Source organism: Pteropus alecto, unplaced genomic scaffold (assembly GCF_000325575.1).
Source record: "Pteropus alecto unplaced genomic scaffold, ASM32557v1 scaffold3, whole genome shotgun sequence".
Taxonomy (NCBI): Eukaryota; Metazoa; Chordata; class Mammalia; order Chiroptera; family Pteropodidae; genus Pteropus; species Pteropus alecto.
Window position 1 is genome coordinate 14,010,507 of NW_006442484.1, and position 25,671 is coordinate 14,036,177.

Genomic DNA, 25,671 nt, shown 5'->3' on the forward strand with positions numbered 1-25,671 from the left:
ACAGTTTGTCGTCACACCAGGAATGGCCTCAACATCAAGAATCAGCAAGGACAAAACAGATATATTCACAAAAACAGGAGACATCTTTGTCTGGTAGCCAGTACAACATCAACTTCCAGCAGGGACCTTCCATATCACTACATTCAGGATTACATCACAGACCTGACAAAATTTCTGATCATTCCGTTAAGCAAGAATATACTCATAAAGCAGGGAGCAGTAAACACCATGGACCAATTTCTGCTGCTCCTGGAGTTATTCCTCAGAAAATGTCTTTAGATAAATATAGAGAAAAACGTAAGCTAGAAACCCTTGATCTGGATGTCAGGGACCATTATATAGCTGCCCAGGTAGAACAGCAACACAAACACGTGCAGTCACAGGCAACCAGCAGCAGTTCTGTAACTTCTCCCATTAAAATGAAAATTCCCATTACAAATGCAGAAAAACCTGAAAAATATGTGGCAGATAAGAAGGAAAAAAGTGGATCACTAAAACTACGAATTCCAATACCACCCACTGATAAAAGTGCCAGTAAAGAAGAACTGAAAATGAAGATAAAAGTTTCTTCCTCAGAAAGACACAGCTCTTCTGATGAAGGCAGTGGGAAAAGCAAGCATTCAAGCCCACATATTAGCAGAGACCATAAGGAGAAGCACAAGGAGCATCCCTCAAACCGCCACCATCCCAGCAGTCATAAGCATTCCCACTCACATAGTGGCAGCAGTAGTGGCGGCAGCAAACACAATGCTGATGGAATACCACCCACTGTTCTGAGGAGTCCCGTTGGCCTGAGCACTGATGGCATTTCCTCTAGTTCCAGCTCTTCAAGGAAGAAGCTGCATATCAATGATGCATCTCACAACCATCACTCCAAAATGAGCAAAAGTTCCAAAAGTTCAGGTAGTTCATCTAGTTCTTCCTCCTCTGTTAAGCAGTATATATCCTCTCACAACTCTGTTTTTAACCATCCCTTACCCCCTCCTCCCCCTGTCACATACCAGGTGGGCTACGGACATCTCAGCACCCTCGTGAAACTGGACAAGAAGCCAGTGGAGACCAACGGTCCTGATGTCAATCACGAGTACAGTACAAACAGCCAGCATATGGACTACAAAGACACATTCGACATGCTGGACTCGCTGTTAAGTGCCCAAGGAATGAACATGTAATCATTTGTTTAGGTCAATTTTTCCTTTACTTTTTTAATTTAAAAATTGTTAGAATGGAATCCTCCTGATCTAGCAGTGGTAACACCTGCTGTGCTGCCACTGTTTCAATATTTGTAAGTGCTGCTTTATTCTTCATTCTGAAAAGAAGAGATTATAGTAAACAAGTCTTTATCTCCACATATGATAGTGTTATAAATACTGTAAAAGCATGGAAGGTGCAAAACTCAGTATTTCTACAATTGCAGCTAAGAACATTAGGATGAGTGGCTGGCTGCTTCTAGGAATATAAGATGCCTCAAGCATTTGTTATTTATAATTTGAATACTGTAGCTATTTTGTTGCTTGGCTTTTGAATGAGTGTAAATTGTTTTCCTTTGTGTATTTATACTTGTATGTATGATTTGCATGTTTCAATGATAAAGGGATAAAACAGTATAAAAACTGTTTACAAGAAAGTGGAGAAAAATGTACATACATTTTTGTATGTTTAGATATTACCATAAATACTCAGGATTGGAGCTGCTTGTAAGTATAACAATATACAGAATAACTTTATTTTATCGTGTCAGAGTCCATCACTAATCTAAAACAAAGGTGGCACTTTTTCATATTAACCTTAAACTCTAGGCCTTACTGGAAGCCTCTGAAGGGGGACACTTCACTACCAGATGGGTATGCAGTGCCACAGATGGTCATTTACACTGTGAGGCACTGAACTTTTGCCTTCAGAGGTTCTGACCAGATTGGCTGCTTGAAATAGCCCCTAATTTTCTGAAGGCTTGAAGAGGAAAGAATAAAGTTTACATACTCTTGATGTGAAGTGCAGTTAAATGTTTGTTGACTTGTTGCAGTACTATAACAGAGCTGTTAATAATGGTCATGTAGATTACTGTGATTTGAAAACTAAATTCACAAAACTTACATAGTGAAAAATTAGTAAGTTTTTTTTTCTTAAATAAAGAACTTTAACACTACATAGTTTAACAGTAAACAGGGATCGCTTTTTCTCTAGTATTCAGAATAACACCGTATTCTTAAACATACTCCTCCCCTGAAGCGTGTTTGTGTGTGATGCCATATTTCTTTTTCAGGTAAATGCAGTCTTCCTTATAAAAAAAAAAAAAAAAACCTATTGCTCTCTCAGTTATTTTATATTCTGACAATAAATAAAAAGAAAAGATCACTGACTGTGCATTGTACCTGTATTTATAGCTTATCAGCAAGCTCTGTGAGAAAAAAAGGTCAGCCTCCAGGTAAACAGCTAGTGGAGGTTTTACATTTGTTCACACATCTCAGTATATTCCTATTGAGGTCAAATATGCACAGTCATCTGACTTCTGAATTAACAATAGACTTTGTTTAAAATTTGTCTTAAACACTAGTAATATGGCTCTGGTTTATCAGTGAGTCTTGAATTTATTCTGTGGTAAATCTTTGAGCTGTTGAGTATCTTTGAGATGGGTTGAATTCAACATCTGTTGAACTGAAAGTTGTCTTTTTCCCCTGTGTATATGAATTATTTTGTTAAAAAGCCACTGATATGTGCACAATTGTAATTTTACTCAAGTATGTTGCAGTTGTAAATATTAGAGTTTAATCTTGTGCTCTACTTTTATTTAGCAATTACCTAATTTGCTAGTAGCTTTATAATTTTTTAAAGATAATTGTTTATTATTTTGTCAATGTTGTTTGAATTTAGGATTCTAGGAGCCTCTTTCTAGGGACTTTTCCTAGCTAGCATGTCCTAACATTTGTTCTTGTCTTGCATAACTTCAGTAATCTTTGTCATTACTTGTAACTTTGTTGTTCTGTATGGCATATTATTGTATCCACAAACATGCTAATTTTGATACAGTTATACTTTGACAGTGGTACATAATCCAAGGACTAGTGTAGAATTAAGCTGAGTGCAAAATGAGGGAGGGAAGGGTTTTGTTCTTGGTAATTTAGATGTGAAACCTCTAAAGAGCTATCATGTGAAACTACATGGGGTGGTCGTGCTACTGTATAATTGGGGATGATAATACCAGGAATTTTAATAAGATTTTGTAAAGGATATCCAGAAAAGTAGTGAACTTATTTTCAGTATGACATAGAAAACAATGTGAATATTTAAGGTCTGTGACTATACTTAAACTTCACAAAGAATTTGCAGAATTGTTTCGAGATGTGGGAATAAAGGTAATTTTGTTGAATCTTTATTGGTGCTAATGATGGACAGTTAAAAAGGTAGTTAGTGTATATTGTTATGGGTCAGTACTTATTAGTACTTCCAAAATTGAATTTGAAATGCTATGTATTCACTTTTCACTCTGTAAATGTAAATCTTTACAATGATTTTATTTATTAAAGGGCAGCCAGTTGTAATTTTTACAGGGTCGTGTGAGCTATTCAAACTCTTTAACCTCTGAACAAGATATTAGCTTCCCAAACCACAGTGGAGATAAATATGGAAATCCCTTTAAGTTTCATTTCCATTAAATGAAAACCCTTATAATTCATATTATCATGAATTTGCTTTAGCCATCTCATTTGCATAAAATAGTTCATCAGCCTGGTCCCAATAGGCTCAACCAAAGAAAAAGACTCTAGCGAATGGACATTATTACTGAGTCTTCTTGTAAGTAGCCATAAGTAAACCAAAATAGTATCAGATTTAGATATGAAATTCCACATGTGCAAAGTACTGTTAAGGTGATACGTTTTTGATGAGATTTTTTAAAATATTTGAAATATTAAAAAGCATTATCTTTAAACAGCCTATAAAAGAGTGATTCATTTTTTAGTTGTGTTTTTCCCTAGGTCATAGATCTCTTGTTACCTTTATACAGAAGCACATTGCATAGAAAGCTTTACTTCTACCTCTTTAACTAATCTTCCAGTATGAGCTGTGCCCCCTAAATATTTGCCTAGCTGTCTTAAAATACAATATTTTCAGAACCAAAGCAAAGGAGTATCTTTTCACAGAAATATTCTTGGAGGCCTACTTTACAAAACTGGCAGTATCTTTTATGGTAAGACCTTGTAAAATGTCCTCGTTCCTTTTTCTTGTTTAACCTGAGGTTCATTTCTTGTTGCAGATATTTAAATACTGACACGTCATGAAATCAGACCTAGGTTTATCTTTGAATGTTTGTAGATGCATCTTGCCCTTCCTCTGGGTATGCAGTTTATTATGATTCGAGTTCTTAAAAGTCAGAAAATTTCTCCCGTAATGCATGGTCTCATGCAGAATTTCATGAGGGATGTTTAGATTACTTTGTACCAACACCTTACAAGTACGTCAAAAACCTCCAATGCCAAAACTTTTTCTGAAAGGGTTTATTGAGCAATATGCTAGCCAGTGTAAGGACCAGATCTGGGGCATGCAGTCTTAACCACCAGCAGCAGGTCTAGATGGAGAAGACAAACATGTTTGCTATCCTGAGATTGACACGGCTCTTATACAGTGAGTTTGGGGGAGAAAAACGAATTGTTTTGAAAGAATTTACATTGGCTGTAGATAAAAGGGGCAGGAAAAGGTAAAGTGGGAACACTTCTGGGATAGGTGCATATAGCCTGTAAAGTAAAGGTATTTGCTGCTTTTGGCCTGGTTATGAGCAGCAGTGTGGACTGTTAATGTGTAAGCTGGATGAGGTGTCACCTGGCAAACAGCTAGTTATTCTCTCTAGATAACCATGGAAACAGCCACCTGCAAATTCAAAGTTTTCAACATACATTTAGGAACGCGAGTAGTCTTGTTGATACAGGCCTAAGGCTCTGTTAACTGATTAATTTCCCGTCTTTCCCTCCCACTCTGGCCTGCTGTAATTTAATTTAGGACATCTAAGAATTTTTCTCTTGTTTGTAGGATATCTTAATTTTTGGCCAGCCTTACCCCTTGAAACTAAAGAAATGACTAGTTGAGGTCAATTTTAGATCACCCAATTTAAAATGTTTTTTAATTGAATGCCTTGCCTTCAAAGCATTTTTAGCACATTTTTTATTTTATTTAATAATTTAAATAATTTTTAGTTCATAACCAACCTTAAAAATAAACCATTGCTTTTATATGCATAACTATTATGTACTCTTTAAGTACCCTTGGTTGGTTAAATATTTTAGGGTTTTGCATTACTATGGAAGTAAGAAATTTTTTTAAACATGATAATATCTATCAATTCTATTCCCAAGGTAATCTCATCATTCTGAAGTTTTGTCTAAACAAAAAGTAATTGTTTCTCACCCACTATTGTGCTTGAATTGCTAGGTAATTTTTATGATGTCTTTGCTGAGAAAAATTTGAGAGCTCTTGTTATGAAGAATTTTTGATTCAGCAGTTTCTCAGGCTTTCTTCAGAGGCAGGAGTCACTAAACTGCCTTTACCCAGACGAAGCATCGACAGATCCCACACTCAGGGAAACTTGCATTAATTGAGTGATACCTGCTAATCTCATGTGCCCATTTGTTTACGGTAGGTTGATTTAGACAGGGATTTTTACATTGGAAGATCAGCACATTCAGTCCCTAGTGACTTAAGATGCCAAGATAGTTTACTATACTAGAATGTTAATTTGAGAATTCACAGCTACATTAATATCCAAAATTTGATCACTGTAAGCTGACATATATAAGCCAAATAATCAGGAGTTTGCTTATTTTGTAAGAAGTTTGCCTCTGAAACATCTTTACAGTAGTGATAATCTTGCCAGTGGGTCTGGAATACGCAGTGTTAGTGTCTGACACCATGCATCCATTTTTTATTACGCAATATATAGAGTTGGGCACAGCCAGCTTTTGCTTCGATGATCCCTCTTTATGTTCTGTATAATTTACCAGTATCTGTTCTACCTGACAGGTTCTTTAGGTTGGTAAGCAAGATACGTTGAAGGTTGTGTGGCTAGGGGTAATTTTCTTAAAAATATGACTTGACCCGTTCACTGTGATCCATTAATCTCAAAAGTGAATTCTGAGGGCTTTCTAGTTTCCTTTATTTCTAAGTTCTGGTAGGAACCCTCACTTAAAAACTGTTTAGTAGTTGGTTTAATTTCATTTGTCTATTGTTTGTTAATGAGTACATTCTTATCTTTAAAGTGCGTTTTTCAAGCAGTTTCACTTGGTTTGAAAAACTTAACATGTACTCATTTTTTGTCAGCAATGGTTGAGATTTCATTTTCTGGATGTACTCAAAACCCTGAAGGACTATCGAATAGGATGTTTGCTGATAGAAAAGCCAAAACAGGAATGTATATATATGGCATGAATTCATTTAGTTTACTGAATTTCAGCTCAGTATCTATTACAAAGAATTAATAAAATTTGTATGTTGACAATGTAAATCCAAGGCTCTAACATGTCTTGTTAATGTGAATCAGAAAAAACTTTGAGTCCCTGGGAAATGTGGGAAATAAGGACTAAGTTATCTGATCTGAGTACTTCGTATATCATCAAGGAGTGGCCTCTAAGATCAGACTGTCCAAATTCCAATCTCAGCCCCACCACTTTGTACCTGTTGACTTTGGGTGACTTACTTCGTGCCTTGATTTCCTTCCCTACAAAATGTTGATAATAGTGCCTATTCATAGGTTTATGAAGTTTAAGGCTAGGGTGATTGGTGAAGGCTAAAAAGAATAGATGACGTGGGAGAGCATCCTAATGATAGTTATATATTTGGGTATTAGAGGGAATGATGAAGGCAAAGCCAGGTGCAGTAAACACAACATGCCTGCTGTTTTAATCTCTCACATCACCACAAAAAGCAGAGTAATTGCAATTATCTGGAAGGAGAATTATCCATGAAAAAATATTCATAAGTTGCTTTAGTATTGCCACTCTTCTCCAACCCTCCTCTCTCCCACCAATTTTTTTGCACCTGCCACTTAGGAAATGGAAGCTTTGCAATGGCTTTAATAAAATAGAACTAAGATAGAAAAGTTACTTCCTTTAAAATACATTTTAAGCCTAAATGTAATGAATGTTTTGAAATCACATTAGGTTTGTTTTTATCTTATGTTTATAACACTAGTAAAGGCTTATTTTATTAGCGTATATATAATGAGTTTCATTTAGGAATGTTAAAGAGTCGGTAATTCCACTTGGCCAAATTTAGTCATTCCATTCGGTGATTCATCCTACTCCATTGTTACCTTTTCCCCCCCTGCTGTTTTCAGTATAATGGAAAAATTTGTATATTTTTGTTTTACCTCTGCTATATGACCTGCTTGTCCTCTCCAACACCACCTCTCAAAGCAATGTAGGACCTCACTAATGAGGATTTACATTGCCATGAAGTTAAGAGGCTTATGTATTTATATAGACCATACAAGGTCAGATTTCTTTAGTCTTTCAAGTTGTAATCTGTAGGAGCAACTGCTTTAGGGATGAATTCAGCCATAGTTTCTCACAAGTTTGAGCAGTCATGGCAACAAGACAACATACCATAGCCTTTCCTCGAGAGTGTTTGCTATTTTAACTTTCACAGTATAATGCCATACACAAGGACTCCTTGTTAACTGTTGATGACCAATGACGATGCAGACTGCCTACAGCATGTATTTTCAAATTGGCATCACCTGGCAAGACTTTTTAAATTCAAATTACATAGGCTGCTTTAAACTGAACAGTTTCAAGTGCAGCAAGTATGAGGAATAAAGATGGTGGAGGATTTTGGCTGCTCATTGAACAGGTTAAGTAAGTTCTTATCTTGGAGCTACTCATTACACCATGGAAGGCCCAGAACTATTGTAGTGGGCGTGCAAGGGATCTGGATAAAGCAAGTAAATGGAATACTGTACACTCCCCAATCCCATAGTTAAGAGCTCAACTCTTTTCCACAATGGCAACTCTCCTTATTCAGCCACTGAGAAATGGCCACAGTGTAAGAGCTAAAGTAGGTTAAATTAAGGAGATGCTGTAGAGTTGGAACTGCTTTTAGAAGTTTACTCATGGAGTTAAATTTCCTTTGGTTGAGCATACAGGAAGAATCAGTACGTAATGAAAAGCACTTCTGAATGTGAAAACGGCACTGTACTTGGTGAAAAGGGAGGTGGTCGTAGAGGGGAAGGAAGTTACTGCGGCTAGGTGAAAAATGAACAGCTTTTCACATCATTAATCAAAATCACTAGACTGGTGAATTTATAAACTACAAATCTGGGAGGTAGCAGAGAAAGAGCTCTAAAGTCAGAGCAATCTGGGTGGCAATTTCAACTCCCACCTACCAATCGGATGGCCTTGAGAAAGTTACTTAGCTCTGCGCCTTATTGTTCATTAATAAAATGAGAATAATATTACCAACCTGAACAGCAGCCAGAATTAAATGATGTGCCATTTTCTACTAAGAGCTCAATAAATGCTAGCCTTCCCAGCCCCCACCTATCTGTCTTAATCTCCCAGACCTTCATAAAGGAAGCTATAAACGACAAATACCTAGGTGATGGTGAGCATAATTCCAACCTGTCATGTCATAAACACAATGACTAACAAAACAACAAAGCTCTTAGGACCAATGCTTGCCTATTGAAACAAGTTTTGAAGGCTCTATTTAATATTCCAAAACTGTATTCAGAATTTATCAATAGAAGGGTAAGTTTGTTAACACCAAAGTCTTATCCATTGCTGTGATTTGTATACATAAACATATTCCCTGCCCTTTCCTCATAAGGTTTAATAGCCTTGAATGTAAATAGTTAATTGCTCCAAAATCACATTTAACCATTCAGATTTTAAAGAATACTGAAGATCCAAAATGATGTTTCAGGTTATGTTTATAGACAAGTGCAGGCCTACATTGGAGGTATTGCAGATATGCTTCCAAAGCACTGCAAAAAAAACTGAGTCGTAATCTTTTTACTAATGGAGGGAGGGCCTTGCCTTTAATTTGTATTAAAAAAAAAAAAAAATCTGTGAAGCACAGTAAAGCAAAACACAAAAAAATGAGGTATGCCTGTAGTAAAATAAGGGACGTATCCCTTAAATTCCTATCAAATATGAGAAAAGAACTACAAATTGGAGAGAAAGGGAAGGCATACCCATGAAGATTCATCAAAACACAGCCAAAGTAAAATCTGTTTTACCTCAGCTGGACCGCATGATTTCATATTTATTTCTCAAAAGCTTTAAGCAGCAACTTGATTTTAACAAAGCCTGACAACTGGTGTTAGACTACACCTTAAGTTAGTGTGGAGTTGTACTATCCGGAAATGATAGCAGCCAGTTTTTTTTTAAAGTCTGTAGATACAGCTTAAAACAATAGGTGTCAATGAAATTTAGATGAGTGAAGTCGACAGTGATAGAAAGCTGAAAAAAAATGCTTAATCCACAAACTTAAGGGCTTGTAATAATTCTGACAACTTGTCCATGTTTATTTTTGTAAGGTTTACCAGTGTTTCAGAAGTGAAAGTAGGGATGTCCTTCATTCAGATGAACTGAGACAAGTGCCCTGAAAAAGTTCATATGCTGACCCACTCTCCCTTTATCCAACTGATTTTGGTTCAGCTAGTTCTAGATGTGGTAATGACCTAATTCACTCCGCAAATAAGTGAAGACCTCAAATAACATAAATTATAGGGAAAGCAGCCTGAGGTTTATGAAGCCACCTTAAATAACCCAGCTTCTTGTAGGTGGAGGCTTCTGAGAAGACTGGGGACCCTCTGACAATAAAATACCTTGGCCCTTAGCTCTTCTGTTAATCTTGAAGCTCCTATAATCTGTAAATTTAAGATTGCCACCAAAGTAAACAATCTAGCGTCCCCTGCTTTAAACTTCTCATTTTCCTTAAGTACCCTTTGCAAAAATTAAGTACGTGTCTTTATGCACCAAGCAAGAAAATGTAGTTTTCATGTTTTTACAATTTATTTTAAACTAACGATGTTAAAATTGACAGGCCAAAAATAAAAAAAATGTATTTTGTAAGCAACAAAGATTATAGTTCCTGGGTAGTTAAAACTGTAAATATTGGAATAGCTGTTCTTGTTATTAAGAAAAATTTCTCATATACATGAGTAATTGTTCCTGAAGCTTGAGGAGACTAATATGTAGCAAACTTTTCAGTTAATGACACTGTAGGATCTGGTTAAATTGAGTAAGATTGACTTTCCAGCAGACAAAGGTCCCTTAACCATCATTCCCACAATGAAGCAATAACAAAGTATCTATAAAAAAACTGGAAAGAAAATCTTGATGTATGTTCAATGACTTCTCTTCAAGAAGGAGTGCTTCAGGAGCTGAACGGCAGAAGGTCGTTCGTGCTGGTCCCTAGGAAGGGAAAAACACATTAGTAGAAGCAACACCCAATAATGTACCTCCCAACTAGGTCTACTTGACTCAAAATGCTGACGTTCAGATGAAAGTACAACCTCTGCCAGTCAAACAGATGGTTGAGTCCAGGCTCCAGTTATCAGCTGTGTGATCTTAGGCAAGTGACTCAAACTCTTTCCTCAACAGTAAAATGGGGATAACAATAATTCTCTGGGAGAATTAAATAATGTATATACAGCTTTTAAATAGTGTCTGGCACATTGTAATTGTTCCCAAAATAGTAGCCATTGTGATTAAAAAGTAGGTCCTATTTTTCCACTGTGGCTTTGTTCAATTTGGAGGGTATAATTTATACACAAGTAAAATTCCACTTAGATGTATAGTTTAATGCACTTTTAATTAGCATTAAATTTAGTTTTAACCCTTTTCTCGTTTATCTTGAGAATACTTGCCAGTGGCACGTGGCGGCTGCAGCATTTACCCCGAGATAACTCGCAGATTACAGTCCTAACCTTACCCCCAAAGTTTGCCATGAAATATCTCGCTTTTATTATTTTTGCATCGCTCTAGTATATTGATAGTCCTTGGGAGCAAATGACATCACTCTATTTATAGCATTCTATTTTTAGTAGTTTGGTCACTGAAAATGCCAAATCCTAGAAAACAGCATTCCTACACGTAATGTTAAATGAACGCTGGCAGTGAGCTGCACTTTTTTTTTTTTTTTTATGAACAGGAAAAGGGTTGAAATTTAGAGGCATTGGAATCTAGAATTGAAAAGCTGTTAAGACATTTGAATGTGCTTTGGTGATTAATTGAAATAAACCCATTTGGGGCACTCTTGGAAGAGAATAAAGTAAAGGGAGGCAGCTGCTCAATTGGTACAATTGTGGTTTTGTTTTTTTCCCTTAAATCAAAAAACTTTTGCCAATGAACCAATCAATGAACTAAAAACCAGTCAATAGTTATCTGCAATGACCTAGTCCAAAGGCATTCTTTTGGTTAAATTGGCTATCTTTGGATAATTTTGGAAGCAAATGGCCACCAAGAATAATCTAGGTGAAAATGGAAATAAAATACTTTTTAAAAGAATGTGATTATAAATCATTTTGAAATAAAAATCTTTCTCCTTGAGGCTCGCTCTTCTGCCTTCAAAATATTCTGTAATCTCTCCTAAATTTCTTTCCTTACTCTGGCTACCATTCCCTATTTCTTCTATTCCTGACGAATTTCTCTAACACGAACAAACACAGTGACATTTTTTTAATACAGTGACTTTTTTCAACGTTCATTATCTTAAAACTTTAACCATTTGACTCACTCCTCTCTATATAGAAATTGCTCTCTTAAAATTAACCATGACCTCATTAAAATTAAATTTAATAAGCTCATCCTCTTGTCATCTCTGTAGCATTTGGAGTATTCACTGTCCCTCCTCGATCTTTGCTTACACAGGAGAAACTGTTCTCTTGGGTTTTCTTCTACCTGGGGGCAACTCCTTCCCCTCCCTCTTTCTCTTCTGCCCTCGCTCCCTCCCTCTTTTCCAGTTATGTGCTAGATACTATATGCATTTTTTTTAATTTATTATCTGTGATAAAAATAAAATTTAAACCACCCAAAGTCCAGTTTCCTTCAGCTACCATATATTTGATCCCCTTTACCCACTTCACCCTCCTCCTATCCCCTATATTTGACCCCCTTTACCCCATCTACCTCCCTCCTCCTCACCACCCCCTATTATATGCATTTTAAAAGACATTATCCTCTATGCGGAGAAAAAGGAACCCTTATATACTGCTGGTGGGACTGCGAATTGGTACAGCCACTATGAAAAACAGTATAGAAGTTCCTCAAAAAACTAAGAATTGATTTACCATATGATCCAGCAATCCCTCTACTGGGTTTTTACCCCAGAGACTTGAAAACCCATATCCAAAAAGATATTTGCACACCAATGTTCATAGCAGCATTATTCACAGTGGCCAGGACATAGAAACAACTGAAGTGTCCTACGATGAATGGCTAAAGAAGCTATGGTACATATATACAATGGAATATTAGCCATAAGAAGAGATGAAATACTGCAATTTGCAATGACATGGATGGACCTCGAAATAATCATGCTAAGCGAAATAAGTCAGACAAAAAGTTGAAGATCACATGGCATCACTTATATGTGGGATATAAACCTAAAAATGACAAATGAGCAGGACAAACAGAGACTCATGGACATTGACTATAGGCTAGTGGTTACCAGGGGACTATAGACTAGTGGCTACTAGTGGAGTGGAAGGGGAGGGAGGAGGTAGATGGGGTAAAGGGGGTCAAATGTACGGTTTAGGGGGAGGGTGAAGTGGGTAAAGGGGATCAAATATATGGTAGCTGAAGGAAACTGGACTTTGGGTGGTAAACAATAGAATATACAGATGTCAAATGATAATGTACACCTGAAAATTATATAATTGTATTAACCAATGTTACCCCAATAAACTTAATTTAAAAAAAGAAACATTATCCTCAGTGTTCTAGGTTTTTTACGACTGTAACTATCAGCTTTATGATTTTCAAATACATACCTCCAACCTTAATTGCTTTCCTGAGCTTCAATTCTATAGCTTCAAATGTTTTCTTAGATGAAAGGGACCCTCTTCAACTTCCTCTCCTGTTCCTCTTTCACGACTTTTATTATAATTCCTTGCATTTCCAGACCCAAAACCATATCATCTTCCATCACCAAGTCCTGATCCGCCTTCCCCTGAAATGTTTCGGAATCCTCTTTACAGTCCCACTGCTTCCACTACCATTGAAGTTCGAGCTCTGGATTCTCACATGGCCTTCTAGTCTCAAGCAGCCTCTATCTGAGGTCTCTCAGTACACTGCCATCTGACCTGCCTTCCCAAAGACACTGTTCTTTGTAACATCCTCTACCCAAAATATTTTGCAGTCCCCTGCTCTTCGCTGCCTTTTGCAACAAAGCTAAACTTGGGCTGTCTTCCCAGAACTTCCAGCCCGCCCATAGGAACTTTCCTGCCCACGCTTACTTCTTACTGCTCCCTGAAATTCTGTTCTAGTCAATCTTTGTTCCTAGTCTATACCTCATCATCTCTACTTCTGAATTTTTAAGAGTGACTTACCCCTTCATTTCTGACTAGCTACACTTCAAGGAGTATTGTCATAGACAGCAGGTAAGATTCTATAATCCTTAGGGCTTTTGCCATAGGATATGGTCATATATGACACAGATTAGGTAAGGTGTATTACCAGTCTCCCGTACAGTTACTAAGGAGCTCTAATTATGTACCTCATACTCTGCTAAGCAATTTGCATACACCATTTCACTTAACCTTCACAACAACCTATTAATTCATTATTAGTGGTGTGAGTTTATGAAGCAATGATTCAAAAGGAGAGCCATAAAAAAGATTCTACCCTTCCTCTTTAAATTTCTGTGTGTGTTTGTACATGTGCTCATACACATGAGTAACGACAACTTGAAAAAATGGGAATAGCAAGTAATTTCTGTGGATCAATAATAATTGTTCAATTCAGAACAAAGTAAAGACAGTAGTTCTAAGAGCTAAGGCCAATCTCCCAAACTAATGTCCAAACATATATTATCTAGCACATAACCAGTGTCCATATGATATTCCTAACACCTTTACATTCCATTCATGGTTTTGCGAGGGAAGAAGGGGCAGCTCTGTGCCTAGGGTTCTGCCCGCAAAATAAATACTGGACACGTCTCTGCATCTAGGAGTGCCCAGAACTGCACCCCTGGGGTATGTGTTCCTGCCCTGGATTTCCATGATCCCTCGAAGTCAACCATGACAGGCTGATACATATATGCTAGGAGGAGACAGAGAGGGAGACCTGTGAGTTCTGAGATTCATTAAGAAAGACAGAATGAACCCCCTGGATGTTGGAGGTTGCCATATACTTGCTGAAATCTGGGGCACTGGAATTTTTCATCTAGGACTAATAAAGCTCAATTCCTTGAAAGGCAAGAGACTATGTTTGGGCCTCAAGCATTCCTCGTCCTGTATTGCATCTAAATGTTGAGTCTCACTAGGTGGGTAGATTTTAGGCTGTTCTACATCATCCTAGAGGCCAGGTGTGGGCTCCAGCATCCCTATCCTACTCTTTAGTCTCCCAACACACTCATACACACTTTAAACAGAACCATCTCTCCACTTTGATGTTTTATTTTTTGAATTAAGTACCTAGCTGAAAAAAATTTGAAAACCACACAAGAGGGTAATCTCTAGAATTCCTTGAAGTCTAACATTTTACCCAGAAGTGTATTTCATAAATACCAATGGGCATCAGAACTGGAGAAGACGGGCACTTTCTGGAGTTCTTCTGCTTCCCTAAATACTTTCACCTGATGTTTGAAACGTTCCAATTAGAGATTTGTTCCTTTGGCTCAAATGCTCACCCTCACTTTAAATGCAAATATTTCTGAGGGGATCAATACATTAAATATCAGTCATCAATCAATCGGTCAATTCATATCAATCTCTCGATGTGAATACATTTCTCACATCCTTTCCTGAGAGCTGGTTTTAGGAAGGAAATGAGAAGACTAGTTCCTTGAGAGGGAAGGCAGCTTAGGAAAGGGAAACCTAAGTACAGATGATGTCATTTCACCTTGGCCAGCCCTGGGAAGATGTCCCATTGGTAAATAAGTAGACCTTTAGCAATTTTTGTATGCCCATTAATTTGGAGAAGTTTTAGGACACTCATCAGTACATTTAATTGAGGCACTTTCTACTTGAAGCATTGCCCTGCTATACCCTGATACAACAAGGAACACAATCACACAATCATTCCTTTCAACACAAAAATCACTCCCTACCTAACTTCATATCACAAGCAAAGCTTTAAATGTGCCATAGATTGCGAGGGAAATGTCAGCTGCTTGGAATCTCTGGGAATTTATCCTCCTCCTCCTGCTTTCAGTTTCTTACCTGGTTAGGCACACACGCACGAAGTCTGCTGCGTTTTCTGAGAAGTGCTCTGGTAAAGGAGGCATCAGTCCTCGGTGTGCTCCAATGTAAAACATGGCTGCCATTCTGTCCATGGAAGCCAGTGGGGGCTTCCCTGTGGCCATCTCAAATACAGTGCAGCCAATGCTCCAGATGTCTGACTTCCTTCCGTAGCCAGACTCATTGATGACTTCTGGGGCCATCCAATATGGAGTCCCATGCATGGACTTAAGCATGTCACTGTGGGTGCCATTTAAGCCAGCCCAGGCCAAACGTTTGGCACAGCCAAAGTCAATCAGCTTTATTATTCCAGTGGGCATGAGCATAACATTATTTCCTTTGATATCTCGGTGTACCACACAGTTCTCATGGAGATAAGCAACACCTTGCAATATTTGTTTTGTATATTTACAGAACACCATCTCAGGCAATGGCCCAAAACGGTTTATAATACTAGAAATTGAGCCACCGGGAACAAACTCCATGAAAATGCTTACAGTGTTCTCTTCCAAGCATGTTCCCAAATAGGCCACAATGTTAACATGTTTCAGTGCTTTGAGTAAATCTACTTCTTCTTGCAGTTTCCGGTATTCTTTTTCAGTAGCTAATTTGTCAGAGGTATCCAAAGCCACCTGTTTTACAGCTATTAGCTGTCCTTGGTTAGTTAGACCACAATATACCTAGAAGTAAACCAATATCTTATGATTAAATATAATCCAGTGTTTCAATGGAGCCAAGATGGGGATGAGAAGCACGGTGAATGGATATCGTAATGGCTTGGAATCAAGAAGCCTGGATTGGTTAGAATCCTGGCTTCACTATTCCCCAGCGGTGTAACTTTGGATAAGTTGGATAACCTTTGTGACATCTATAAAACTGAGGTGACAATACTTACCTCAGAAATATCTATGATGACTACATGAAATGGTGGTTTGGGAGAACTCTTCACTATGTATCAGTGCTAAAGTTCTAAGGAGAGAGAGGAAGGCAGGTCCTGAGACAATGCAGCAGCCACCTCTGTCATGTGATTTCAGTGCTTTCATGTCTTCTCATCTTCTCACTGATTCCTGAAATGTACCCAGCTAGAAGTGTAACATGTTATATCTGGGGGTCAGTCTTTTCTTTACCAAATCTATGTAAACACTATTTAAAATGCTAAGACTTTAGGTGATCTTTCATGCAAATCACAAAAGTAAGGAACTTCTTTTGTTTTTGCCACTCAGCAATGATTCTTCCAACTTCTAATAAGATATTCTGAGCTATTGAACAAAGAGACTTCTTTCCCATTGGATTTGGACCTAGGAGAATGAGAGGCTAGAAAAGCAATGGCTATTGTACCACCAGATAAAACCTGAGAATGATGACATTGACTCCTGAAATGAGCTGTGCTGGGAGCCACACCAACTTCAGCTCCTTTGGTTACATAAAGTAGCTAACGTTCTTTTCCTTGAGCCAGTTTGAGTTGGGGTTCCTGTTACTCTTCCAACTAAAAGAGTTCTAAGTAAAAGAGCATTGTGGAGAGTGGGGGAGGGAGGGCTCACAGAGAGGTTTAAGGAAGAGGAAGGGGTCAAGGATGAGTGGGGATTTTCGGTTTCATCTTATTTCCCATTTAACTTACTGTGCCGTAGGCTCCCTTCCCAAGGATCTCACCCTTGGTCCACAGGACAGGTTCTTCATACTTTAAACTAGTTTCAGAAAATATCTTTTCATTGAAAAATATTTCCTCCTTGTCATATATCCTGAGCCCATTCCTATGTCTCTAGAAGAATGAGACAAAAAGAAAAGTCGCCATTAAATTCTGAGTCATTGGGATGGAGAGAAGGGGTGGAGAGTATAGTCGAGTCGTCTTTTCTCCTAACTTAGGACCAACTAACTAGAGAAAGCCAAATAGGTGCCACTAACTAATCACGTTGGATGCCCCTTCTTGTTAGCCCACCTGCAGCTTCCCCATGCCTATAGCCTCCACTGAGGTCATACCTGAAACCTTCCCTTTTTACCACTATGAAACTTCCCCACTCTTCTGCCTGCCTTTGAGTCACTGCCAAATGCAAGTGATAGTGGCTGACTCCTTTGTTATAGTGAGCTCTGAATGGCCGCTGTCTTTTCTTTATTTCCATAACACACACACACACACACACACACACACACACACACACACACACTCAAACACACACATATACATAAGCACATACGCATACATTTACATAAACATTTACACAGAAACATGCACACAGGTAGAAACTTTCTAACATACGCACGCATAGCCATAACAAGCAAGTCTAGTGATCAAGACCAGGTAAAATTGACTGAAGATCCACAGTCCTCTAGACCCTCGACACTCAAAGAATTTGCAGACCAGCTATATCAGCATCATCTGGGAGCTTGTTAGATATGCAGAATCTCAGGCTCCAGACATACTAAATCAGTGTCTACATTTGAACATGATCTCTAAGAGATTTGCATTCACAGTAAATTTGTAGAAGCCTTGCCCTAGAAATCAGGAAACAAGTATCTCTGTAGAACTTAGACCACCTTTCCCAACTGGTTGATCAGGACCCAAAATGCTTTGCTTTGATCTCCTCTACTAGTTCTTAAAAATAAATGATGATGGAAACGTAGAGGCATGGTGAAGGCCCTTTACAAACGAGACTTCCTGTGTGGCCACCTTCCTTATGAAGGAGCACGCACGCCTCCGAAGGGCCCTTTGGGTTCCTCCTCTCAATCCTCTCATGTTTCTATCCACACTGAAATTTTAAGGGCTGCTTGGAAAAAATAAGGTCACAAAGGTCAGTTTTGACTCCATGATTGCAGGGCGAGGTTACGGGCTTATTATATTTACTAGCTTGTTAGTTTTCCATTCATTTTAAATGGCAGAGTAGTAGACTCGTGTTAGACACACAGGTATACACATACCTTCATTTCCTACCCTAGCCTGGAGGTCTCTCTAACCACAATCTGCCTCCCAGCAGAGACCAATATCACCAGAAAGGTGGAACTGGCTTTTTAGGACAAGGAGAATCCATCATGATGATGTGATTAAGGGCATGAGGCTGGAATGAGAATGCCTGGCCCCACCACTCACTAACTGCATGACTTCCTAAATCTCAATTTCCTCATCCACAAAATGGAGAGTTGATAGTACCTTTAGCATTTATCTCATAGAGCTGTTATGAAGCATATAAAGGCAACGATATGACGCATCTTGCTCATACGAGGTAAGTTCTCAATAAGCCTAGTTTTGGTAAAATTATTTACCTAGCGTATTCTTCTGATCAACTATTTAAAATAATTATTTCGGATCCTGATACAGTGTGATATAAACTGAGTTAGTTCTCCATAAATAATATTTTGGCGAAACCTATTGTTTCTGTCTTTAAAATATGAGTAGAACAAGAGGCTTATGTTCTTCAGTGAGAACTAAAACGAACAAAACAGAACTATCTGTTGATATCCTTCTCCTCAGTTTCCACTCCCATGCCAAACAGATTAAAAGCTTATGCTTCCTTGAGAGCAATGACTAAATCTTGCATGCCACCATGCCTCTAGTTCTTAGCCCAGTGCCAGAAACACAGTAGGCATCGATAATGTTTGTGTGTTAAAGTAGTGAGCTAGATGGTGAGCCACTTCAGGGGTCGTGTTAATTTCTCTCTCACACACCATCTAGAGCAATGTGTTACCCATAATTATCTCTCTGCTGATATTTGTTGATTGAAAACTTCATCACCATTTAATACTAACTGACTTAAATAAAGTTTTGCTATATTAATATACCCAAAATGATTCTATTGCTGTATCAGGCTAATTTCCAGAAGTAAGGCAACATGATGGAAATCTCTTAGCCTGAGAGCCAAGGGACCTGGATTCCAAACTTACAAGCAAACAATGGGACCTGGATGAAATTATTTAATTGTTTATGGTTTCCGATTCCTCATATGAAAATAAGGGGTTAGACCAGATTGTCTCCGAGATCCTTCCCACCCCAGTGAATCACTGATTCTAATTATACCAACCTGTATTTCGACATTTGTTTCTCCCCCAAATTCTTGCATGGTATTTCCTTTTCTACCGAAGACAAGATTTAGGTTTTCAGGATCTGTTTCATTTACCATTATCTGGCAAGAGTTGTTATCTTTCTCATCAAGAGCTAATAGTTCTGCAGCTAGACACCCTAATAGTTCATCTGTCAATTCTTCATTCTTTATAGAGTCTAGAATTTCTTGGGAAATTGAATTTGCATCACTTAAAGTTTTTCCAAACGTTTGATGTGTAATTGACTTATTAGCTAAACTATCCTGATCCAAAGAATGTGCCCAATGTTGATATACTTGGGAAGATTCACTTCTTTGTTTTTCTTGGAAAGAGAAGCTCATAACTGTTTTAGACTTATCTGAAACACTATCAAACTCTACATCATTAGTTAAAATTTGTTTGGCATTTATTTTACCAAGAGATGCTGTATTCTGCTTTTCTTGTAGTACATGCTTGTTGGAACTCTTCTCACTGGGCACTGCCCAGCTGTTTTCTGAAAGGTGCATCTGGTGATGTTCGTCTTCAAGTTTATGCAGATCTCTGAGGCTCGTGGCAAGTATCTGATTATTAGAAATGTCTCCTTCATCAGCGGATTCTTCCATAGAGACTTCTTCAACAATGGACAAATCTGACACAGGAAGGGATTCGTTCTGCTCAGTGGACTGCTCATGAATCTGAGCGAAGTTAATGGGCTGAACTTCATCTTCAGAAGATAGAAAGTCATTTCCTGAAAACGTTATCTGCCACTCAGGTTCTGAAACACCACCACCATTTTCAATGTCTTGTACGTTGCTACCTACAACCTTACAAACTCTTTCTTTAGAAATTAAACTTTTGTGCTTTTGTTTAATTCCAAGCAAAGCCTTTGGGGGTTTAGCATGTGGTCTTTTCTGAGAAAGTCTTGTTCTGCTGTTGCTGCTCCTCTCATTGTGTGAAGACCGGCATTTATTGGTGATACATCTGCCTGATGGAGCTGAGCATATCTCTCGATAATATTTGTTTTCACGCTGTTCAGCCTCTCGCATGTTACAATAAACAGGGGTCCCAAACATTTCATAGATTCCAGGTCCGTTAGCAGTTGAATTGATTTCTTTGAACATGTCACTATACTTAAGATCTAGGTAATTTAGTCTTGGCTCTGTTGACTGAACAGGGAGAGAAACTGAAGACTTTTTTATTCCTGTATTTTTACAGATGCAAGGAAATGACTGTTTTTTAGGGTTCAGAGCCCGGTAAGCTGATTGTTTCTTTTCCGTCTGTGGCATTCTCCTTTGAAACTTTGGTGATTGCTGAGGTCTGGGGTCAACAAGACCCAAAGCAGGGAAAATTTGAGTTTTTATGCTGGTTTTATGCATGGTAGGCTTAACGGAACTTTCAATGGAAATCATGAAATTCTGAGGTGTCCCGTTACTGTTCTTGGTTTTTAGATCCAACTTATTTCTATGGGTTTTCACCTTATGCCTGTCATTGTCTTGGTGTGCAAGTATGTTGAAGCTGTTGTTATTGTGAAGGGTGCCTTTTCTTTTTTGGAGGCTTGGTTTGGCCATTGCTGGTTCCTTAGGAGTTCCATCTCCAGGGAAAGTGATGTGGATAAGAGGCACCATCCCATTTATTTCTGGTTTGGTTGCCTCTGCTATTGATATTTTTATGTTTGTCTCCATGCTACTGTGGCCTTCTGGGATTTTTTCAATGGGGCCATCAGGGACTACATGGGACAAATTGTTAAATACAGTAAACTCTTCTAAAGTGTGGTTTGGCTCAGTTACTTCACCTTTATGTACTGAAGCACTTTTTGAATCAGCTTTATCATTTCTAGTCTCTTTATCCTGGTTTAGAGTTATTTCTGAATGCTGGTCTTCTTGGAACTTGATTTGTATGGTACATCCAACTTCTGAATTTTGTTCATAACTTCTGGCTACAGAACCCTCTTTCTTACCTGATGAAAGATATTGAGAGTTCTCTTCTGCTTTTTTCATTTCACTATCATGGCAGTCAATATCCACTTCTCTATCTGTAGGAACATTTCTTTCCTTAAAATTTTTAAAGGACAACAAAGACTGCCCCTTTTCAAAGTGAGAGATTTGACTTTTGTCACATCTTTCTGTTACCTTAGATTTCTCATTCTCCTCCACCTCCAGGTATTGTCTGTGATGGTTAGCCCTCCAAAAAGAGCACATGTTTCTGGACCAAATAGAGTTATCAGGAGACCTGAGAGTCTGATCCACGAACACCTTAAACGGGGCTTCCTGTTGCTTGTTTGACGGTCTAAACTCATCAGATCGACTAACAGGCTCTGAGAGCTTAGGCACAAAGGATATGAGGCTTGGAATCTTTCCTTCTCTCTCTTTTTGATCCTTGTGATTTTGAGGGATAGTAAGGAGACCTGGTCTCTTGGGCAAGAATGACAATGGTGGCAGAGGGAACTAAAAGGAAAGAGAAAAAGCTAATGAATACAGAAATATATAGGCATTTCACCTTAACTGTTTTAAAGCAATCTAAAGAGATTCTAAGATTCTCTTTAGGAAGGCCTTGTACTTAGGAAATACAAAGATATCCTGAAGATCGCAATTGTAAAAGCTAAAAGCTCATTCCCAGTTTTTCTTTAGAACCAAAGTAAAACAATACTTTTAAAAACCAAGATTATCATAGATATAAAGATGCATGGTTATATATTTAAAAGAAAGGCTCTATAACGTAAAATTTAAAAATTTAGGATGAGACATTATTTTTCTCTCTTTTCTTTTTACATTCCATAGAGTTGATCTAAGACCTTTAAAATTCCCACTTAGAACACATTTATACACTGATGGTTTTAAATTCTCCTTTGCCCTCCAACTATTTTCAAACTAAGCTACTTTTTATTATCAACCTCTAGAGGTCAATGTAACCCAACATATAATATTCAGCTTTCTGGTCATTAAACTATAAACCCTTTAACTTTATCCTTCTTTTCACTGAGGCCTTTTCCTGGGTATACAGATTTAATACCTAATTGGATCAGAATATTTATGGGCTGGATCTTGAGTGGTAATTAAGAGCTCTGTTTCATTTTCATTCTATTGCCACCTGTGTGTAAGAAGAAAGGAAAAGAAAAGGAACCTGACACTAGAAAGTTAAGCATTAAAATCAGGTGAGATGCAGTTCTAACCTCCCTCTCCCCACAGTTTTATTGCCTGAATGATTTTCTTCCATTCCTCAAAAGCAACAGGGGATAAAGACGGGTTCTCTCAGAGCTAAAACATCTCCCTAATAGCAGCCTTTTGTTTTTCTTAATTTTTTTAGGCCAGTTAACTCCTCTTTACAACACTAAGCAGTACCTATGCATTTTCTCAAAGGCTCCTGGATGCAGAAGAATTGGAAAGTTGAGAGGATTGCAAAAATCCCTCTAAATGCTTTACTTATAAATTAGACAACTAGGAAAGTCTTTCTGCCACTGGGAAAAAAAATGACCTAATTTCTAGATATGTTATAAGAGGGCAAATTAAAATATGTCTAAGAGATCTACTCCTCTCATTATGTAGAGAACAAGAAATACCTCAGAGAAGAAGTGTACATGGCAAGGTATAATTTCTCCAGAAATTATTTGCTACTCTATAAACTATATGTAAGTTGTTTTTCCAAGATATAATGGCTGAGGATTTCATTTCTAAGTTCTGTGATAGAGTTTGTCTTTAACAATACAAATCCTCTGGTGTTAATTCTTAAGTCAATAACACTAAACCTAATCTTACCTCAATTCTTCGGCAACCGTACTTCTTATCAGTGGTAGAAAACTCTATAATAAGAAAAAAAAATAAAAATTAGATATTCTTTTCTTTTAGAGTCAAAAGGAAAATTTATTAGAAAAGAGATAACATTCTACAGACAGAGTATGGTCTCCTCTCAGAGGCAGAGAGTGAGAGGGACAGTGAGATTGACAGTGAAAAGGACAGAGTAAAGAATACTAAGAGAAGGACTGAGAGGGACAATGAGAGAGACAGAGTAGAGGCACTGATAGGGACAGTGAGAGGGACCCTGAGTGTTCAGGGAATTCAGTTTATATATCATTCTTTAGTTCATGTGAGTTATAATTGAAAAGACTTTGTTAACCCATTTCCTTTGATATGGACATACAGTGAGAAAGGGGAAGAGTATGTAGTGTGAAAAGGAGAAAATATGTAGAGTGAAAGACCTGCTGGTAGTTTCCAACCTTTAATCCATAGGTTCCCTATGGTTTTAGCCACAGGGAATGACTAAAATGAGATATTCTTGGTAGTAGAGTAAACACAGCAGCCTTACGCCAGAGTTTGAGGATGGAGTTATCTTAGTGCTGAGGTTTGAAAAAGTCAAAATTAAGAGTTACTCCAGGTGTAATGCATATGGAGGTAGGTATTACGGTACGATTACACAAGTCTTTAGGCTACTTCCACTAAAGAGATTGTTGTGTTATATATAATGTTGTTTCTCATATACATGTATGTTTTATATATGTAGATATAGATTTATATATTTATATTACATTTATATTTATATTCCGGCAGGAAACACAAGATCTCTGGATCAGAGAACAGAGCATCTATTATTCATGAGACATCATAGCACTAGTTCCCCACACCCCAGTTCCACACAGGGCAGTGCACTGAAAGCCAAGATATTTACCTTCACATACAGTAGGGTTGCACCATAGGAATGAACCTTGAAATTATGAGACTCAGAGCTTATATATGGTGTTTGGCATATCAACCCATGTTTTCCTCTTGAGAAAGAGAGCCCTTTACTGTGACATGGAAGCAAATGTATCCAGGAGAGAGGGGAAATGTGTCTCTGGGTTTTATTACCCTATAAAGTAAGCAAACCATTCCTGGGGAAATAAGCCTCTGAATCTCTCTGGAGGAATACACTACCTCTAATTTCTAAGACATGTTTATCATTCAATCATCTTCTAACCCAGTTTCTTAGTGCTTCTTTGCTCAGAAAGCCTGGACTGTGCAGAAATCTGAAAATCTTCATGTATAATTATCTCCCAACAGTGATTTGAACTCAAACATGGAATAGATCATAAATTCTGAAGGGAGGTATGGGGGAGGGGAAGATGAGATTTACTAGGTAATGTAAAACCTAGTTGTCGTCTTCTTACCCAAAAGTCAGAATGGTCCCTAAAACTCCAGTCACTGCTACAGCTTCAAACTGAAGCCAAAAGTGTCAATGAGTTCAGGGTCAAAGCAGGTTGCATAAATAGATGAAGGAGAACAGGTGAAGATAGTGGTAAACTGAAATCATGTGCCCCAACTAAAGGGACATACATTACCAAGTTCTAACTATGTTGCCCATTCCAGATGGGTAATCTGTCACTGCAAGATCTCCCAATTGTCAAGAGAAGCCAGAAAGCTGGAGATTTTATGTGAAATCTCCTTCCCGCCCCCTGCTTTTAATGCTTCGAAGGCCCAACAAAACATGTTTGTGGGTCCATATTAGCCACAAGCTGCCATTTTGAAATTTCACTTAGAAACAGACTTCTTTAAGATGTAACACAGGTAAAGAGGCCATTCTTAAGTGAAAAATGGTCACGTAAGGATCCCAGCTGGAGGGGCACAGGCATTCCCCTTAGCTATAGCTGGCCAAGGCACCTCCCCCCAATTCTTTGGCATTTATTCGATGAATATTTATTAAGTGCCTACGGAGTGGCCAACACTGTCTCAGAAGATGGAAATACAGTTGTGAACAAAAACAAAATCCTTGCCTTCCTAAAGATCATATTCCAGAGGTTAAGATTTCTTGTTGAAAAGATACTACAAGTTAATACCAGAAATACCACTGAATATAATTTCTACTTGAATGTACATGTATAACCTCCTGAGTTAAAAACAAAAACTTTCAGGTATTATTATAAATATTTGGACAAATAGTATTCAGTGTTGGTAAGGAATGATGTGAGCTAGAAAGTCACTCTTAAACATTCGCAGTGAGATAGCAGATGTAAAATCTCTCTGGTAGATAATTTGGCAATATATGTTGAAAGCCTTTTAAAATGTATATAGCATTCCAGTTAAAAGATTGAATGTACAAGCTTTTCTCCACTCTTGTCACAAATTTCACTAAAATGACAGTAAAGGAATTTAATAGATGTAAATAAGAACAACAAAAACCCAGAGGATAAAACTGCAGATGAGCAATGCCAACAAAATTTTGGACAGTGATAACTGTATGGGTGAATAATAATTGATTAGTTGTCAGCTTTCCCTATTCTGCTCACTACCTGCAGGGGAGAGAAC

The 25,671-nt window shown here is 37.9% G+C and overlaps 2 protein-coding genes across 6 annotated transcripts in view; one reads left to right on the plus strand and one right to left on the minus strand.

Annotated features, from left to right (window-relative positions):
• Positions 1-3,930, plus strand: part of CCNT2 (cyclin T2) — a 37,132-nt gene extending 33,202 nt beyond the window's left edge. Inside the window, 1 exon segment of the mRNA XM_006921027.3 lies at positions 1-3,930. This exon segment is cut by the window's left edge and continues 25 nt beyond it. Within this exon segment, the coding sequence (XP_006921089.1) occupies positions 1-1,172 (1,172 nt within the window). The 3' untranslated portion in view covers positions 1,173-3,930.
• A 1,821-nt stretch (positions 3,931-5,751) lies between these two features.
• MAP3K19 (mitogen-activated protein kinase kinase kinase 19) overlaps positions 5,752-25,671 on the minus strand; it is a 36,378-nt gene continuing 16,458 nt past the window's right edge. The window contains exons 6-10 of one of the 5 annotated variants that reach the window (XM_006921028.2): positions 23,152-23,195; positions 19,402-21,843; positions 17,010-17,150; positions 15,374-16,071; positions 5,752-10,403 (exon numbers count right to left, since the gene is read on the minus strand). In XM_006921028.2, the coding sequence (XP_006921090.1) occupies positions 10,337-10,403; positions 15,374-16,071; positions 17,010-17,150; positions 19,402-21,843; positions 23,152-23,195 (3,392 nt within the window). In that variant the 3' untranslated portion in view covers positions 5,752-10,336. The remainder of the gene's footprint in view (positions 10,404-15,373; positions 16,072-17,009; positions 17,151-19,401; positions 21,844-23,151; positions 23,196-25,671) is intronic. The other 4 variants (XM_006921029.1, XM_006921032.1, XM_006921030.1 and 1 more) reach the window with 4 other exon arrangements.